The sequence below is a fragment of the Phalaenopsis equestris genome, unplaced genomic scaffold (assembly GCF_001263595.1).
Source record: "Phalaenopsis equestris unplaced genomic scaffold, ASM126359v1 Scaffold000197, whole genome shotgun sequence".
Lineage (NCBI taxonomy): Eukaryota > Viridiplantae > Streptophyta > Magnoliopsida > Asparagales > Orchidaceae > Phalaenopsis > Phalaenopsis equestris.
Window position 1 is genome coordinate 97,533 of NW_018164639.1, and position 20,020 is coordinate 117,552.

Consider the following 20,020-nt stretch of genomic DNA (forward strand, 5'->3'; position numbering starts at 1 on the left):
TTCGGCTCATTCGTTAAGCCTAACGAGCCGAACACGAACAAATTTTTAAGCTCGAAATGTAAACGAGCCGAACACGAACAACTGTTTGTTTGCTCGTGCTTGGCTCGAAATAGCTCGAAAAAAAAATTATATAACTTTTTATATAACAATATATTACATATATTATTTATATAATAATATATTATATATATTTATGTCTAAGTTTAAATCGTATCACCTCATGTGGCAATGCAATTAGTATCTTCTTTTGTATAGATTTGATCTAGGTTCAAATCTCACACTTTACATCTATTTTTCTCAATTTTAGTTTAACGAGCCAATTTCGAGACGAATGCGAACACAAATATTTAAATCGAGCCGAACACGAACACACTGTTCTGTTCACGAGCCGATTTCGAACACGAGCCGATTTCGAACACGAGCTATTTCGAACGAGCCGAACACAAGCTAAGCCTGAGCTCGCTCAAACTCGGCTTGTTTACAACCCTACATTCTTGTAGGCAGAATTACATTGTACATGTTTGACATAAGAAAACACAGTACATGCTTGATATAAATTGTCCAGGAATGTAAATATATTTTGCTTCCTAATTTTATACTATGGCGTAGGCAGCTCAACTGATAGGTTGACAGGTAAGACGTTGAATGGTATTGCCCACTTTGAATTTGTTTGCTATATTCCGACAACCATAGAAATAATATGAAGATATTTGATAGTCACATATAATATAAATGGCCAGAAGAAATAATGAAATTATATAAATATCCTTTTGTAATAGCTGGATAGGAGAGGCTTATCAGTGTTTGATAATGTAACTGACAAAAGGTTTTTGACAATATAACTTCGGCTTTAAAGAATTAATTTGAGAGTTAAGGTGTCAACATTTAACTATTTAAAATTAATCATTCACCGTAATTTTATGGGACAAGGGAGGACAAACAACTAACTCTACAATTATTTATTTGCCTGTTATAGCTATTGCAAATCCCCTTTTTTCTGTATATCCTGTTATATACAGTAATTTATTATAAGAAGATTTACATACATACCACTCAATTCTTATGTATTTGCATACTAACACCTAGACTTCAATATATATATATATATGGCATCTTACCTAAAGATGTACATCACTTTTATAAAAAAAAAGGTGATACTTTTGATGTCATACGAAAGAATTAAAACTAAGTGCAAATGCATAAAAAAGAGTGGTATGTATGTAAATGCGCCCTTATTATATATATAACACCTAAATACTTACTTACCAACTTACCTAGTTCACTGATAATTAGGGCGCCCTTATTATATATATAACACCTAAATACTTACCAACTTACCTAGTTCAATGATAATTAGATATTAGGTGGCCCTCCTTAACAATAAAAGTCTGCATAAACAGACTTCCATCTAATGGGCCTGTCATAAAACTTGTCAGATTGCTCAATATAGATGAGTCGGATCAATGCAGCGGCCCGAACCAATAATTTTGTCAAGTCAAAATTGAAATTGAATTTAAGGTTTTCTTCTGATCCAATCTAACCTGAAAAAGAAACAATATTATTGTCGGACGGGTCAATGCGACCCAGACAAATAACAGTTTTGGGCCAATGTTTAGGCCCACTCACTTGAATTCCATAGCATAATAGATTAATGGTGTGATGCTCTTAGATTTTATCAATACACAGGTGTTTGAAAGAAAAAGCCAAACCGAAATAAATTCACTATCAAGGACGGATGGCCAAGTGGAATTAAATAAGCCCGAACCAACTTTGGACCAACATAGATAGCATTTAAATAACTCCCAACTCCATTTAAAAAAATATATAATTTATTGTTTTTTTAATTTTTAAAGAGATAATTACATACAAAGCACAAGAAACATTGATATTTACAAATCAAACATCCAGGAGATTTTTTGAAATAATAAACTGATGCATTTACATATGATGTTTGGGTGAGAATTTGAAAAATGGATGAAAGAGAGTGCTTGATTTGTAAATAGCAAGATTTAGGCTGCTCTGTATGTAATTGCCTATTTATTTTAATAACATGACAAGGTACTAGTAGATGTATATTTAAATAGAAATATCCAGCTGGATTTATAGAAAATTCCAAGTTATGGTGGCAGTTCAATCATGGTCCATGCTCAAGCCAGATCTACACATTCTTCAGATTCAAGTGAGAACAAATAGAAAATATTTTAACTTCAAATAATTGTTGTGGAAGATTCGTAACACCGACATCCTTAATAGAGGAGGCAAGCTGTATTCAATAGTTAAATTTGTGCCCCATGTGATGACTTGGAATGATACTTTCAAATTTATAAAATAATGCATTATGAAAATAATTGGAATCAAGGGCTTGCTTCCTGAGATTGACTAGATGATTGACTATTTTTACCATTCTGTAGAAAAGGACAAATACCAAATCAATTTAGATTGGGGTAAAATCACTTGGGAAACTTGAAAGATATCTTTTGAGTGTTAACTTTGGTTATATTGCTCTAAATTCTTAAGAAGAAGAATTTTTATTATTTAGTCCCTTTAGGTGATACAATATCAGGCCATTCATATGGCAGTTGTTAGAAGTGGATTAGAGTGTTAGTTGAGTTGAGCTTATGGGTCAGATCTCAGGAGGATAGAAATTGATTTTTCATTTAGATCTATTTCGCTCAAATAATGTTACAGTTCGGAGCTGTTTATTTTTGTTTTAAAAAAAGTAAATTATAATAGATTTAGAATTAATTCTATATTTCATTTTTAATATATTTGGAATTCATTGGATTTAGGCGAACTCCCAATACTAAAATGTCATTCACAATCGCTGATGCTCACAAACCTTGGTTCGCCGCTAGTCACCTAGCGTCATCGGCCATATATTTCATGAATTTTATTTTTCGTTATACCAAACAAGAAAATGCAAAGTCCAACTGAATCAAATAATTTCAAAGCATTCCAAAAATAATACATTTTCTCTTGCAACAGACTACTTTTACACCACATTCTTTTTTCAGTTTAATTTGCTTAGCAAGTTTCTCTTTGCAACCTAAAGACCAACTTCGGAAAGTCTAACTGACTCGACTAAACTCAAAACATTTGAATCTATTTTGTGCCTCTAAATCAAATAATTTCTAATTTTGCACTTTAATGTAATCGACGTTATCATGCCTCAAGCTCAAGATGCTCAGATGAGTTGATCATTTTACCCTTTAAGATGCGCCATGCTCTAAGGATAACGTAAGCTCGTCCAACAATGATATGCCAAATTTTGTTGGTATTGATCCTAGTGCATAGGAAAATCCCGGTTGTTCAACTAAAATCACCTTCATAATGATCTCATAATGGTAGATATTATTTAATTTATTGTTCATCAGGAGTATGATGGTCTAACAAAAATCTCAAACCAAAGGCTAATCCAATACGAAGCTGGAAACTAGCAAGAACAATCTCTTCACCAAAAAAAATTATTGTGGTAAAACAACAATCTAAAGAACCCATTAAAAGGAAAAGAAACCGGGATTCTTTTAACTCTTAAGGGCATCGATCAAATTGGTTTGAAAATTTATTTTACTTTTATCAAAATTGAACATCATTTTCACACTGGATTTATTGTTCCAACCCAACCAAGAAAAGACTCGTGTTCAAATAGTTTTAAGCCACCGGATGTCCCTTGGGTTTTCATTTAAAAAAATTAGAGTTAGTCCAACCAAACCCAACTCACTTTCACCGCTGCTCAAATCTAATTAGCAAGCACCAGAAGGAATAATATAGAGTTGAGTTGATGGAGCATTGGACTAACCAGTATTTTGCTCTACCAACCACTTGTTATGCGGTAGTCCAAAAGTCACACCCAAGTCACCAGCAATCCTTGAATTATATGCCTGGCAAAACAATTGGTTGAGAACCGTAGTCACAACAATGCATATTTTAAAGTTTATGTGGTCATTCTTGCGAATACGTGTAAAGGATTAGATAGTTTTGGCATGAGATTGATAATATTTATGCAGTTGGCCTAACACATTGAGTCCATGGCTTCCAGTTGAAGCAACTAATACCTCATACCGACCCCAATAATCAGAACCTGCATTAATTATGCCAGAAACAAAGGACGACTGGAGAATCCAGGATGACTGATAATTGCAGGGCTTAATTGCAGGAATTGGAACGGATAAGGAGAAGAATCATGACAACTTTTCTACAGTTAATTAATTATTACTATTATTTTTTTTAAGAGAATAATCATAAATTTAAGAGAAATGTGTACTCCAGTGCGGCGTGAGCTTTTGCTCAATTCTTTGTAGCATAAACTTCAATTAAAAGAAATGATGCAGAGGGGTAACAAAATCGTAAAGCTGTATTTCTTTCATATATAGGATTATCGTCATTTACAATTGGACCAATGAATAATGAGATAATATACAAATGATTTAAGAAATAAGGTTTGCTTCAAGTACATGCAAACCAAACAATTAACCAAATAGAAAGATGATTAACTAACCACAGTGACAACGAGTGCCAACGCCACTAATGGATGCTGGTTTGGGCACCTCCCAAGAAAAATAAAATTTAGGGGCTTTTACATACATAGCATACAATTCTTATGTATTTACAGATCTCAGACTAAAAATTTCATATTTACACACAGCACTCAAATCTTTTAACATCAAAAGGTATAAAACACCGAAGTGCTATGTATGTAATTATGAAAGTTTAGGCGTGAGATATGTAAAATGTCTGCTACGTATGTAATTTTTCATAAATTTCACAACCAGCAGCACAAGTGAGACATTGTATGTGGCTTGTCCTTCAATGAAACCTGCCATTGACAGCAGAATTATAAGATGTTTGGCAACATTTACACACCAAAAAAAAAATTACATTTTAATTGTGTCGCATTAAAATGCAATAATCAAGTTGATAAATAAATAGACACGGTTGATTAGTACTCTTCCACAGCCAAGCAAACAAATGGTTGTGTTAAGCACATTAGACGGGATTGATTTGAGATCTATAGATGGGCAAAAGTCTGAAAGCAGCTCAGAAACATGGTGCAGGCTTTATTATCTCCATAAGATGTCGTGATATCACACCTTGCAGCCAATTAAAGCAACTCTAAAGGTGATAATGTTTCATTCCTTTTTCCTTTATTTTTTTAAAACAAGGTTGAAAGCAGAAATTTACTGCCCAGGTGTCTGTACTACTCCCCCGAAGAAGATTAACACTTTTGGCATTGCTGGAACAAAAATTGCACAAGGAACCTATAAGATTGACAATGGCAAATGTTAAAAACATAACTTTTTCATCATGGCCACTTGATCACCCTAAATGATTGGGGAATTCACTCTACTACGAGGACATATATTAAAAGTCATGTGACTGCGAAATTTGCTTTCCATGCAAAAAAAAAAAAAAAGCATTGCTTTCTCAAAATCCTGAATCACTATGGATGGTACTAGTATTGGCTTGAATATCATCAAGAAAGAAGTTTCCTAAAATGGTGAAACTACTTCCAATCTCAAATCTCCATGACATTTAATTAACAAGCTTTATAAATCCACAATTTTCATTCCCTGCTGCGTGCTACTCGAGATGTTAAAACCTTTTTTTTTTAATTTATATTAAATCACTACTATAAAGCAGTAACTTCTATAACAAAATATGGCTCTTCAATAAGCCCCAAACAGAATAACAGAGCTATAACTCTTCTAAGTAGTCTAGGAGCAGCAAATGATTCAAAACTCTGGCAACCTCAACTGACGGCATGATAAGCTAAATGGTGTTCATCAATTCCTTAAACTCACTAAAGTCTATATTGTCTCATTTTTAATCGGCTGAACACATCTTTTTACTATGCATATAAATTTCCTGGTTGGACGATCCACCCCCTTTCCAAATCCTTTGATCGGAACTTATTAAATGGGCTACATAGCAGAGAAAAAAAAGGGTGCTTCCGCTGATAACAAAACAATGAGAATGCCACAAAGATTCATGAAATTTATTGCAAATTTTTTATAGTAAAAAGCTCATAGACAGTAGTAGGATAGATGATAGGTTTTTTCTCGACTTTGATTCACTTGTCTAAATTTGCTCGTGCAATATTGGACGGACAGTCTCAGAGTTCTGAAAAGTGGAAGTCCATGCAGCACTGTATTTTATATATTACTAATGCTATAACTTGCATCACATCACGCTCTCTTATTTTTCATACCAACCTAATATTTTATTATAATTCTATAGTATTGCGGTCTGCATATTTATGTCAAAAATTAATTATTAAACATTCTTTTAATTCAACTTTAGGAGTAAAATCATTAATTACATATATATCATTAAATTGCTCAAATAAATCAATACAACAAACCAAATTTCATCAAATAATTTTACCTTTCAATTATCCATAATATCCTCATTCCAAACCTATCTGTAATCTAAATAGCATATACTTTTATTTTTTCCATTCAACTACTTACAGACATGCGAAGTTAGTTCTTTCAATTATCATGCATATTAATTCTCCAGCACCCTAATTCATAGTCCAAGGAAATCTTACGCATTGTAGAATTACTCAACCCTTCAGATTTTTAACATCTGCAACAAATTGGCCCATAGGACCTTGTGTTACTCTAAATGAGGAAACACCACTACGTCCACTCAAGGTTTTACAAAACGTATTTGGACATTGATGCTTCAGAAGTTCTGAGGTTGAATGAGGTGAAAAACTTTGATTAAATGAAAAAAAAAAGTTATGGATAATCAGAAACATATAATCAACTAAAACATAATCTTATATCATTAAAGAAGGAAAAAATTCACATTATAAAAAAATATAAAGTCTAAAACTCAAAAAAGAAGTCAAAAGCATAAAATATTGCACCTAGGATAATACTGAAGTTTCTAAAATAATATTCAAACACAAATCTAAATCCCTAAAAATCAATAAAGCCATCATCATAAAGATAATATTATTGACTAGGAGGGTCTTTTCCAAAAATAAAAAATAAAAAATCGTCATATAAAATAGCTATATCCTTTTCCTCCACTTCAACGCCATTAGATTATTTCAAATTATTTTCTTCCTCAAAAAATGTTGTGAATATGGAAACCGGTCCACTGTTCAAATTGACATTATCTCATCTTTGACAGCAAATTGGATTTGATACTCAAAATTAATTGCTCTTAATCCCTTCTATGATTTGCTGCAAAAGAGGAAAGAAAAAAGTTAATGGACTTCATTAATTATTTAGTTAAATTTTTAATGGGTCTAATGACATGATAGAATTAATAAATAGACATGCTAGCTCCCCTTGTTAGTTCCCTGGGGATTTAGTTTCCCTCCGGCGTTTTTTCTTCTTGATTGTGGCTGTCGGGTAGAGAGAGAAAGAGAGAGGAGAAGAGAGAGATTGTTCTTTCTTGTAATCGTCGAGGCGATCGACAGGTGTAATCCTCGAGTAATAGAATCCTCTGCAGCTACGTGGACATAGGCAATTTTCCGAACCACGTAAATCTGTGTGTTTTCGTTGTTTTCTGTTTTTCAATTTTTCTCGATCTGGTTTTTCTCTTTATTGCCGTCGTTTTTCACAACAACTGGCATCAGAACTCAGGTCAAATCTGAGGGAAATCTATGACCAGAGATGATGTGATGACATCGAAGATCGAGGAGTTTAATGACACAGATTTTGGTTACTGGAAAATACAGATAGAAGACTACCTCAATGAGAAGAAATTTCATCTTCCATCACCGGGAAAGCGACCGAAAAAAATAGATTCCCTGCCAGGGAATCAGACTTGGAAGCTGATGGAACTTCCACTAGAGAAGAAGACATTGCACAACAAGTTTGTGTACCGGGTGAAGACCGCGCTTGATGGCAGTAAGAGGTACAATGCTATACTTGTTGAAAATAGCTTCAGCAAAGGCAAGATATTGCCCATACAGTGAGAGTTGTAAGCGAAAACATGAGTAACCCAGGAAAGATTCTAGAGGTACAAAGATATGTTGACGATGATATGTCGATCAAGGGTGTTACTTTTGAGAAACTGAAGTTGTGCTCGACTTTAGCTGGTCTTCTGGCATGAAAAACGGGGTGAGTTGCAGAGCTAATTGACATCACATTTGAAGAAAAATGCGACACAGCTAGTGGATGATGCCGTCAGTGTATCAGTTTCCAAGTGGGAGATTTGTTGCGAATATGAAAACCGGTCAAATGTTCAAATTGATATTTTCTCATGTTTGACAACAAATTGAATTTGATACTCAAAATTAATTGCTAAATTAATTGCTCTTAATCTCTTCTATGATTTGCTGCAGAAGTGAAAAGAAAATAATTAATGTTCTTCATTAATTATTTGATTAATTCCTTAATGGTCTAATGACATGATAGAATAAATAAATAAGCATGTCAGCTCCCCTTGTTAGCTCCCTTGGAATTTGGTTTCCCTCCGATGTTTCTTCTTCTTTATTGTGGCTCTAGGGTAGAGAGAGAGAGAGAGGAGAGGAGAGAGAAGAGAGAGAGAGATTGTTCTTTCTTATAATCGTCGAGGTGAACGACAGGTGTAATCCTCGAGTAATAAAATCTTCTGCAGCTCCATGGACATAGGCAATTTGCCGAACTACGTAAATCTGTGTGTTTTCGCTGTTTTTTATTTTCCGATTTTTCTCGATCCGATTTTTCTCTTTATTATCTTCATTTTTTCACCAAAAAAAAAAAAAAAATCTTTTTCCCTCCACCAAGATATTTAAGTACAAGTTAGTGAAAAAAGTGAATACATTATGTTAACTTTTTTTGAATTTTTTTACAACTCCCACTCCTGCTTGTTTCATCACATAACTCAATATCAACCTTTTCAGTGATATCTTTTGCAATCTCTTGACCTCCAACATCTTGTTTAACCACCTAATTAAAGGTAACTCTTCAAGTATCAAAAAATCATCATTATCCTTCCATAATTTTAATGTGACGTCTGTCTTTTAGTTTCGTATTGATCATCATAATCCTAACAAACGATTTCTCCTCCTCATATGCACTTGGCTAAATGTGCCCCCATTACATTCACAGACCTATGTTAAACAAGCTAGGTCTAATACTTGAACTGAAAATTCTTTTAATTCTAATGTTCGACTTCAAATTGCATCAACTGAAAATCTATATTATAATTAAAATGAAGAAAATGATCAAACATAAAATATGCAAATCAAACAAACTTTTATATAGGTTTATAATTGTTGTGCACAAGGAAATTTGGGGAGATTGAGTGAGACATTAATATATAGATTTTGTAAGAAAATCCAACATAAACATAAATAAGAGAATACTTTCAAACGAGACAGGAGAGTTTATAAATAGAAATCCACAATAGGGAAAAAACATGAATTCTTACCAACTAAAACCATTTTACGAATGTGTATCATAGGTTAAAGACAATGTCTTTCTTACAATAAAATAGAAAAGTAGAGTTAATTCTGTAGCAGAAGTTGGAAGATCTTAGAGAAATTAAAATTATCCTCAAGAGATTGTTTGCAATGCGTTTGATTGTCTTTTTCAAGGAAAAGAGTCAAGAGACCAAGAATTCCAATATAATCTTGATGAGAACAAAATGTTTCAGCCCTTTCATCAATAACATGTGTCAGCAATATTGGAGATGAAGGGTGATGAAATTGATGAGTTAACGTGTTAGTATCAATGTCATACATTGGCATTATAAGTTTTGATATACAGCGATGATGTGCACCGATCTTATAAGCAAATTATGTTTGTCGACAACATGCATCAACAATGTTGGCGATGATGGGCAAAGAGGTCAGTGTGCATTAACATTGGTGCATTAACTTTATAAACAATAACATACATCAACGACACACGGTAAGTGATGGAAGACAGTAAAGTCTACAGGTGTTGGTCGTCAAAAGTCATAGTCGGATGATCGAGTGGCAGAGGCCAGATGTTCATAATGATTAAGTTACTTTAGTCAAATGATAATGATCAAATGATTGTAATTGGGCGATACTTATCAGACGACCAGTCAGGAAATGATAGTCATATGTCCATATTCAAGTTATAATGGTCAGGGTCTTTAGATGGTGGTGGCAAAAGAACTTAGTTGTGAAAAAGATCAGGCATGCTAGACCGGCGATTGCAGCCAATAACTATAATTGAACAATGAAAAATGACCAATTATAGATGGGAGATTGTTGTTAAACAATAGTGGTCAAACAATCACAGTTAGGTGACTGTCACTAGATGTCCTTAATTGAGTTATGTTCAAAAAACTGTAGTTCAACAATGGTGATTAAATGAAAGTAGTTGGCGATTATGGACAAATGACGATGATCAAGAGATTTTGGTTAAACAGTAAAAGTTGGACAACCATAGATGGATAATTAGAGTTGGACGACCACAATATAGCAAAGGAGATAAGAAAAACTATAGATAGGTAGTAAAAATGCAGCGACAATGGACCAAATATGAAAAATCTATTGACAACGATCCAACAATGGTGGATAAGCGGCTACAGTTTGATGACAATGTTTGAGCAATGACGGATCAACAATAGTGATCAAATGCAGTGGTCAGATGATAACATTGTGAAGATAATAATTGGGTAGTGGTGGTGGCTTGTAATAGAGAGTGATCAACCATGATTTGAAGACGATGGTCAGGCAGTGACGTTCTGAAGTTTGTGATCAAATAGAGCTCAAAGACTCTAGACATTTGAGTCCAAATAATCTCAAATCAGACAATGGTGGTTGGATGACCATAGTTGTGCAAAAATGGTGAAATAATCATATTTAATTTACAATGGTTTGGCGTTCGTAGATGGCTGATGGTGCTCAAAAGATCATGGTTGTGTGATAAAAACTGAGAACTAGTAGATGGGGGACTATGATCAGATGATTGTAGTTGAGTGATGAAGGTCGACTAACTATAGACTAGAGATCATGGTTAGACAAAATTGGTCGAGTAATCATAGTCGGACGACTGTCACTAAATGACTGTAATTTATTCATGGTCAAACAACTGTAGTCCAACAATGGTAATTGAGTGACCATAGTTGATGGTTGCAGACGGATGATGATGGTTAGGAGATCGTAGTCGGATGATGGAAGTTGGACAACCTCCCAAAACAACACTAGGAAGACAAATATTATTACTAAATGCAAATAGATGATTACAACTAAATACACTTGAAAGAGAAATACAACATACATAAACAAACACTACTAAAGTGTATCCCAAGGGTGGTGGAGGTCGGTTAGGTGGATTCGAATGGCTGACGGATGTGGCGGCAGCAAAGAAATGCTAGTAACAGAAAAGTAAGCTGTAAAAATGTAGGGGCAACTAGGTGGATTCGAATGGCTGACGGATGTGGCGGCAGAAAAGAAATGCTAGTAACAGAAAAGGTGTAAAAATGTAGGGACAACAAGTATGGTTAAGTATGGTTATTGTCCTAGATGGTGGCAGTGAGGAGTTGGGGTGGGTAGCGGCGGAATAACCAGAAGGCAGTGCTCCCTGGTTGTCCTGTGTGGCGGCGGCAAGGTGGGAGGGGTTGGAACCACATGAAAAAGATTGGAGAGGAGTGGTTTGGGTGGCAGCAATGTAAGAAGGGAAGGGGGGAGGAGGCTAAGAGGCTAGAGGCTCCAGGAAAACATCATGGTGACTGCTTCCAGGGTGGCTGTAGTGAATATGGTGATGGAGGCAGTGCGGGGAAGGTTGTAGAAGAGTGGGAAGGTCAAGGATAATCAACACCTTAGACGAGATAGAGTCAGAGTACCATCCGTCGTTGGATATAACCGTAGAAGGAAAAAACCTCAATGCTGACAATTGTCCTAACATAAAACACAAAAAACAACCCACATAATACGATGGTATAACATATATAAACTTAAGGTAATTGAGGAGTGGGCCCAATAGGGTGGGTGGCACTCCCCATTAAAAAAAGAGGGCCAATCAACCCTCAATCGAACGGTGTGGGGTTGCGCCTGGCTCGTTTCATGCAAAAATTGAGTTCTGCTTCGCTATGGGACTCGTGTCATAAACGATCATGATCATGATTAGGAGACCATAGTCAAATGATGGTCAAACAACTATAGACATCCGCAACAATCAAACGACGATGGACCGATCTAATGGCAATGGTCGAGATGATCACTCAGTGGTGGAAGAGCAACTACAATTTGATGAAAATAATCAGGCAATGGTGGTCCAACAACAACGATGAGCTAAAGGATCAGGTTACAAGATTCTGGAGATAGTGATCGTGCGGAGTTGATCCTAAGTGGAGAGTGGTCGACCGCGATGCGAAGATAGTGGTTGAGCAATGACGATCAAGCACTGATGATCAAACAGAGCTCCAAGGTTCTCCAAATTTCTGAGCTCTCAATAATCTCTAGTCAAGGGTTGTATTTGAGATGATTATTTTAAAAAACAATAAATGAGTTACTAAAGAAAAAATTTTTAAAACAGACTACTTGGCTGTGGCATGTATAATTAAAAGTAGAACAAACACTAATAAAACTAATAAGTATAATTAAGGCACACTTGATCAACCAAATAAAATTGATGGTCTCTTCTTAAGGACTAACTAGGGCTAAATTCCCATTCCAAATGGTTTAGAAATTAAAAAAAAGGACCAAATGAGAAGATATGTAAAAAAAATAGTTTCATAAAGCATTCAACATATATGAGAAGGAAAAAAGGCCTGGAATAGTTAGTCTACGGCTATGTTAACGATTATGGAAATGATTACTAAATTGCTTGGAAAGTCAAGGGTTGTATTTGAGATGATTATTTTAAAAAAGAATAAATGAGTTACTAAAGAAATTTTTTTTAAAATAGACTACTTGGCTGTGGCATATATAATTAAAAGTAGAACAAGCACTAATAAAACTAATAAGTATAATTAAGGCACACTTGATCAACCAAATAAAATTGATGGTCTCTTCTTAAGGACTAACTAGGGCTAAATTCCCATTCCAAATGGTTTAGAAATTAAAAAAAAGGACCAAATGAGAAGATATGTAAAAAATATAGTTTCATAAAGCATTCAACATATATGAGAAGGAAAAAAGGCCTGGAATAGTTAGTCCACGGCTATGTTAATGATTACTAAATTGCTTGGGAAAAAAAACAAAGCTCTTACAAAAAGCCAAAGGTACTTGACAAGATTTCAAACTAGGGAGACTAGTTCAAAAAAAAATTAGGGTAAAATAAATTTTTGATGCAAATGAAAAACACCAGAAGTTAAATTCTACCTACAAAAGAAATTTGTTAAAATTAGGCGATTTTCCTTTTACATTAAGCATACATTTTCTTGCACGCGGTTTTAATTCAACCAAAAAATGAAATTTTAGCAGACAAAATAAATTGTAGTTGTTTTACCATTGTATTTGTTTTATGCTACAAAACCAAAAAGCATGCATACTAAGAATAACATACCGAACAACCCCATATGTAACAAACCAAAATGGTGTGATGTGTTTCATTCAATAGATAAATTTGAGGATTCATCTAACTTATTTAGATTTGCCTTTGAACAAGGAACCATGCATGGTGTAAATAAGATTTTCTTTCAAGTCAAAATGGAGGTTTTATATTTCATACTTAGAACATCAGTTTTTGGTATGTTTAAATGCAGATCAATGGTGTGATTTCAGCTGGAGCAGAGAATGTCAATCTTCCTATAAAAGATATCGTATCTATTTAACTGATGTTGGAAGATAAACTTTTACAAGTTTACTATTGATTTAACGAAAGGACATGTTTAGAAGGTAGATATCTCATAAATGATTGTTACCAAAATTATGTCCTCATCAGTGCCATAACATTTGCGTGCAGAGTCTAGACACTCCAGAGAAACTCTTTCATTCTTTCTGCAAAATCATAAAAGAAAATCAGGAAAAGAAAATTCAATTCATATTTTTCAACATAAAATACCCATTGGGGAAAGGAAACTTTGTAATGGCATAAAGTTGCAATACTAAGACCATGGAATGCAAGAAACAAGCAACAAAGCGACCACAAATCCCACAATTTTTTACCTACCCACAAGTATTGGTCAATGGCAATAATATTTTGTCATAAAGTACACAAATGTGAAATGTCAGCAACACTCTCTAGGAGGATTTCTACCAGTATTAACAAGTGAATAAGCACTGAATAAACAACTCCCATAAACTGATAGATATAACAATAAATAGAAAGAAAATGTAGTGTTCATTGGTTCTTTAAAATCCACTGACAAGCAATATAAAATGAAAGGGAAAATTGCATGGGGTGTTACCCTGACCAAACATGAAAACTTATCAATAGGTAGCCAGTATAGCATATGTGAGAATTATATTAATGGAACATCTATATATTTTAATATCTAATGCTTAAACTTTGCTTTTTACATTTAAACCACTCAAATCTTTCATATCACATCAAAAATACCACTAGTTTAACTATTAAAAAGTGAAACGAACCTTTTCATGCATAAGTAACGTGGTGGCATGTATGCAAAAATTGAAGTTTGGGTGTTAGATATGTAAACACACAGAAATTGAGTGGTAAGTATGTAAATCTTCCTAATTAATATAGTTGAAGACAAATAAAAAATATCAAAATAATCTAGAAAATAAGAAAGGACTCCATCATAGCAGAAAACACATTTATAGCTTTCTTCAATCAAATCTTAAGGTCAAAGCATCAAAAATGTGCATAACCGTTTCTTTTCCCTAAATCAAATAAGGTAAAACTATCAACTTGTAGGAAAACATAGGAAAGCATAGGTAAAACTATCAACATAGGATATGCAGCCCCTGCTTCACCTGGGTCAGCAACCGTACATGCCTTTTGGTTTTCAGTACAGTGATCAATAGGCCATAAATTCAATTTAATATATGAATAAAGAAACAGGATACCTAGAACTGGCAGGGTCTCTTATTTCAAACTCACTGCCTTCTGCATCGTAGCCACATATCACAATAAAGTGCCCTGAAATAGACCATATGACAGATCAAATCAAAAAATGAGGTGCCCATTTACACAGCAATATTGACAAATTAGGACAACATTCAACAAATAGAAGGATAAGATAAAAAAACATGCATTCATCATATAGAAAAGTATTGTGCACAGAACAAAGGGGGGAAATCATAAAAATATAAGCAGAAAGATAATAAAGCATCTGGCCAATACATACCAGGCTTGTAAGTCTAGCAATTTAATTTATTAAAAATCAACAATGTTAAAACCAAAGTAAAATATGCTCTGTTATACAAAATTAGGGAGGCTAAGATAACAAGATTTCAGACACAGCAGCAAACTACCCATAGTTCGGAACAAGTTTTAAAATTACCTAACTGGGTACTGATGCCTTTCTAATTCAAGAAGCGAGGCATAATCCACAAGGAGTTTTGAGGCAGAAGCCAAAAAATTGAGTAAATAAATAAATATTGTGTAAAAAAAGTGCCAAGTAAAAAAAAAAAACATACTAATACTAACACATTAAAAAGTAATATAAAAATATTATAATTAAATAAAAAAATAAATTATGTAAAATTTGGAGTGATACAATAATATCCTTACATCGAACTACCCATAGTTCGGAACAAGTTTTAAAATTACCTAACTGGGTACTGATGCCTTTCTAATTCAAGAAGCGAGGCATAATCCACAAGGAGTTTTGAGGCAGAAGCCAAAAAATTGAGTAAATAAATAAATATTGTGTAAAAAAAGTGCCAAGTAAAAAAAAAAAACATATTAATACTAACACATTAAAAAGTAATATAAAAATATTATAATTAAATAAAAAAATAAATTATGTAAAATTTGGAGTGATACAATAATATCCTAACATCAAACTATCCATAGTTCGGAACAAGTTTTAAAATTACCTAACTGGGTACTGATGCCTTTCTAATTCAAGAAGCGAGGCATAATCCACAAGGAGTTTTGAGGCAGAAGCCAAAAAATTGAGTAAATAAATAAATATTGTGTAAAAAAAGTGCCAAGTAAAAAAAAAAAACATATTAATACTAACACATTAAAAAGTAATATAAAAATATTATAATTAAATAAAAAAATAACAAAAAAAAAAAAAAAACATATTAATACTAACACATTAAAAAGTAATATAAAAATATTAAAATTAAATAAAAAAATAAATTATGTAAAATTTGGAGTGATACAATAATATCCTAACATCAAATTATAAAATAAGAGGGGTTTTCCAAACATTAAATTATCAAAATAAGCTAAGATATTAACATAAAATAATAAGCCATCAAAGCATAATAATCAAAATAAGTTCAACATAAATCATTTTTTCTTACTCATACTATCCTCCACTTAAACAAAAATATAACAAGGCATCAATATTTTAATTTTAAATTTAAAAATCCCTATTGCTCTAGTCACACAATTGATTTTAATTAGAATCACCAATAAAATGAATTGTTTATTCTTTGTTTATCCTTAGTCATATTTATTTATTCTCCCATTTCTCAATAAAAATATTAATTAAGTAAATTATATTAATAGTTAGAACTTCAACTATTTAATTCTTTATGGATACAAATTCCATTTATTTATTGTTATTTAGCGTGTGAGGCGTGAGAGTTGCTAGGTAAAGCATACTGATATTATTTTTAATTAAAAAAAAAATTGTAAATAGCTTAAAAAATTTGAGGCGATTTTTTGACGCAAAGTGCGCTTCATTGCATTTTTTCGTGAAAAGCACTAAGGCGGGTGTCGGCGATAAAATGTTGGGGGAGTGTTGCCCGTAAGAAGCTGTCGGTTACCGGAATCAAAATCTTGTCGCCCGCTTCGAAAGGACGTTTTAATTTACATATAGATTTAAGTTTAAAAAAATATGAAATCAAACTGACCTTATAATTTTCACAGTTTAAATGAAAGAGCTTTCTACCTCAAACCCTGTATCTAACCCGAGGGATAAACACAAGACTTAGGATGAGACTCGATCAAATAAACTAAGAAATATATGACGTCCGTTTGGTCTGCGAAACTGTTTTATTTGCCGATAAATTCCTCTATTTAATATAAAAAATTAAATAGAATTTATTTTAAGCTGGGTTCAAAAAAGCTTCCTATAAGAGCAAGCATTTATAGTTAATTACATCTTAAATGACCGAAGTCATTTAAGAATACTCTCGATAAAAAACAGAAAAAATTATTTTCAAAGACTTCAAAAGGATGAGACTTTTCAACTAAATCGAACAAAGAGGTGTGAAAGGGGAATGATTCAAATTTGAAATATTTATTACAGAATCCAAAGCCGGTGTGTCTTTGTCATCACCGCCCTAAGCCCCAAAACAAAACCGACCTACTTACGACCTTGCTTGATGGTTTCACGTATAGCAAGAGACTATACCTGGACACTTATGTATCGAGCAGTTTCGAGGAGAAATATTCAAGTGTTTTATCCTATCAATTTTATGTATTTAGGGCTTACATTCGCGTGAAACAATCACACAAATAGCCTGGAAGATGTGAGGATTTAAGTTGTAACGAACGACAACCTCGGAATCCTAAAACGAGTTATGACTTAGATTGCAGAGTAGAACTGTACAAATGTACTTATACTTCCAAAAATCATGTCAACATTAAAGCTATTCAATTCCAAACTTAGTGAAAATCTCCTCGTATCAAATAAACATGAAATTCTCCTGCTAAAACCACATAAAAATCCTATGGATTGTTGTTTTAATTTCTATGAAAGGAATGATTTAGCTGTACCACATAAAAGCTCACGACCGGGCTTCAACAAATAGATGAACAACAGCTAAGGCTCTTGGCCAAAGCAACCCACAAGGGAGACAACTACTAAGGCTCACGGCTCATAGCAGCAAGGAACAGCTGCTAAGACCCACGACCAAAGACTATAACATAAAAGTAGAGTATGTAGCACAAGACAAACAGTAGAGTATGCAGTAAAGAAAACAGTACAACATGCGATGTAAAAAAAAAGTAAAAGATACAGCAGGAAAGTGATTATAAAAGAATAACATGCTGTAAACATAAAACAAACATGTATACCTGAGAGATCCATTGTTCCTTAAGTGTAATTGATGCAACATGTTCAAGTAATAAAACTTGAAGAAACATGTAAAATGTTTTAAAAAAACATCGTCCAGAAATCTCGAGAAAGATCGTCAAAAGGCTCACGACAAGAGAAATGCGAGGAAATCGACGAATCGACAAATCGATCAAAATCGTAGAAAACACGGGAAAATCCCGAAAAGAGACCACGAGTGCTTTGTCCAAAAATTTCAAGAAAAACATATGAAAAAGTCCGAAAAGAGAGGGACCGCAAGCACTTGAGTCGGGGATAGGCTCAACTATATATTAGTATTCGAGGGTCGTCGAAGGCTACTCGGTCACCCGAATGTAGAAAACCCGCCACTCAACTAGAATAGTGTCCTATCGAACCTAACGCAGGAGGATACTCCTTAGACTAAACAGGTGATCAACAGGTGTACAACTAATATTTAAAATGTATTTAAAAATTATATTTTCAGCATGCACATAGGTTTCAAACATGTAAAAAGTAGACTGTATCAATTTTATTTTTAGCAAAAAAAGTATTTTTTTTTAGAAAAAGGTGTATCTGTTCTTATCAAATTTGTTTTTATCAATTTTGAGAAGTAGTTGTCCACAAGTCGATCGCGCTGTCGAGCATAAGACTACCAACAACCTAAGAAAGTTCGGGTCAACTCCCGCTAGTCTTGTGTCGGTAAATGATACTGTCATCCTACAGCTCACCAGGTTCCTGAATCGAATCCTGATGGGTTCCTGAATCAGATCCCGATGCCGTAGGATGACATATCATTCTGCTCTATCTCCGGTGTGTCTTTGTCATCACCGCCCTAAGCCCCAAAACAAAACCGACCTACTTACGAACTTGCTTGATGGTTTCACGTATAACAAGAGGCTATACGTGGACACTTATGTATCAGATATAAGCATAAAAAACCGAACCAAGAAGCAAGGAAAAAAAATAAAAATGGGGTGAGAGAGAGGAGGGAATGATTCGCCTAAAACATCGAAAAGAACGAAGGATGAATCAGCTCTCAAAACTCGTGACGAAAAGACCTGAAAAGGAAAGTCCGAAGATCCTTGAATCAATCCTAAATGGTATCATTTTCTCACGTTTTCATAAGTGGATCAACCCAAGTCAAAATGACCTTATTTCATAAGTGGATCAACCCAAGTCAAAATGACCTCATAACAAAACCCCAAAGATATCTTTTATGAAATCAATTCGTCTCAACCAAGTATCCTCCCGAAATAAAATTCAGAAATCTCCCAAACTTCACAATTTAAATGAAAGGAATATACCCTTAGGACGGCGGCCACTTATACTTCCAAAAAACATGTCAACATTAAAGCTCTTCAATTCCAGACTTAGTGAAAATCTCCTCGTATCAAATAAACATGAAATCCTCATGCTAAAACCACATAAAAGCTCACGATCGGGCTTCAACAAATAGAGGAACAACAACTAAGGCTCTTGGCCAAAGCAACCCACAAGGGAGACAACTACTAAGGCTCATGGCTCATAGCAGCAAGGAACAGTTGCTAAGACCCACGACCAAAGATAACCCAAGAAACAACAAGGCTCACGGCTAAGGCAACCAAACTAGCTATATAAGGATCTTTGGTATACATAAGAGAGTGCAAAATATAATCATAATTTCAATCCACCTACAATCATCCAAGTAGTTCAAGCCAAACAAGAAGGACTAAATCACACCAAACAACCTCCAGTAGGTCTCGCGAGTAAGGATTGCAAGAGGAGCAAATCTCAATGGCGAGCTCACGGGTAAGACCAAAGGGGGAGGCTAATTCAACCACATCACAAACCCACGGCTAGGAACCAAGCAAATATCAAAACCGCAGCCTTATAAACTTTCAAACCAATCAATCAAAACCAGCTAACAATTCTCGAATAAGGACAACACAGTACGCCAAAACAGGCTCTCGGGTAGGAGCTAAGGCCAACAAAAATCAAAACCCAAGCCACT

General features: G+C 34.1%; 1 protein-coding gene across 3 annotated transcripts in view; it reads right to left on the reverse strand.

Annotated features, from left to right (window-relative positions):
* Positions 1 to 4,343: 4,343 nt before the first annotated feature.
* Positions 4,344 to 20,020, reverse strand: part of LOC110022552 (protein GUCD1) — a 59,432-nt gene continuing 43,755 nt past the window's right edge. Inside the window, exons 7-9 of one of the 3 annotated variants that reach the window (XM_020721560.1) lie at positions 14,897 to 14,969; positions 13,789 to 13,864; positions 4,344 to 4,816 (exon numbers count right to left, since the gene is read on the reverse strand). In XM_020721560.1, the coding sequence (XP_020577219.1) occupies positions 4,763 to 4,816; positions 13,789 to 13,864; positions 14,897 to 14,969 (203 nt within the window). In that variant the 3' untranslated portion in view covers positions 4,344 to 4,762. Of the gene's footprint in view, positions 5,259 to 13,788; positions 13,865 to 14,896; positions 14,970 to 20,020 lie in introns of all 3 variants that reach the window. The other 2 variants (XM_020721561.1, XM_020721559.1) reach the window with 2 other exon arrangements.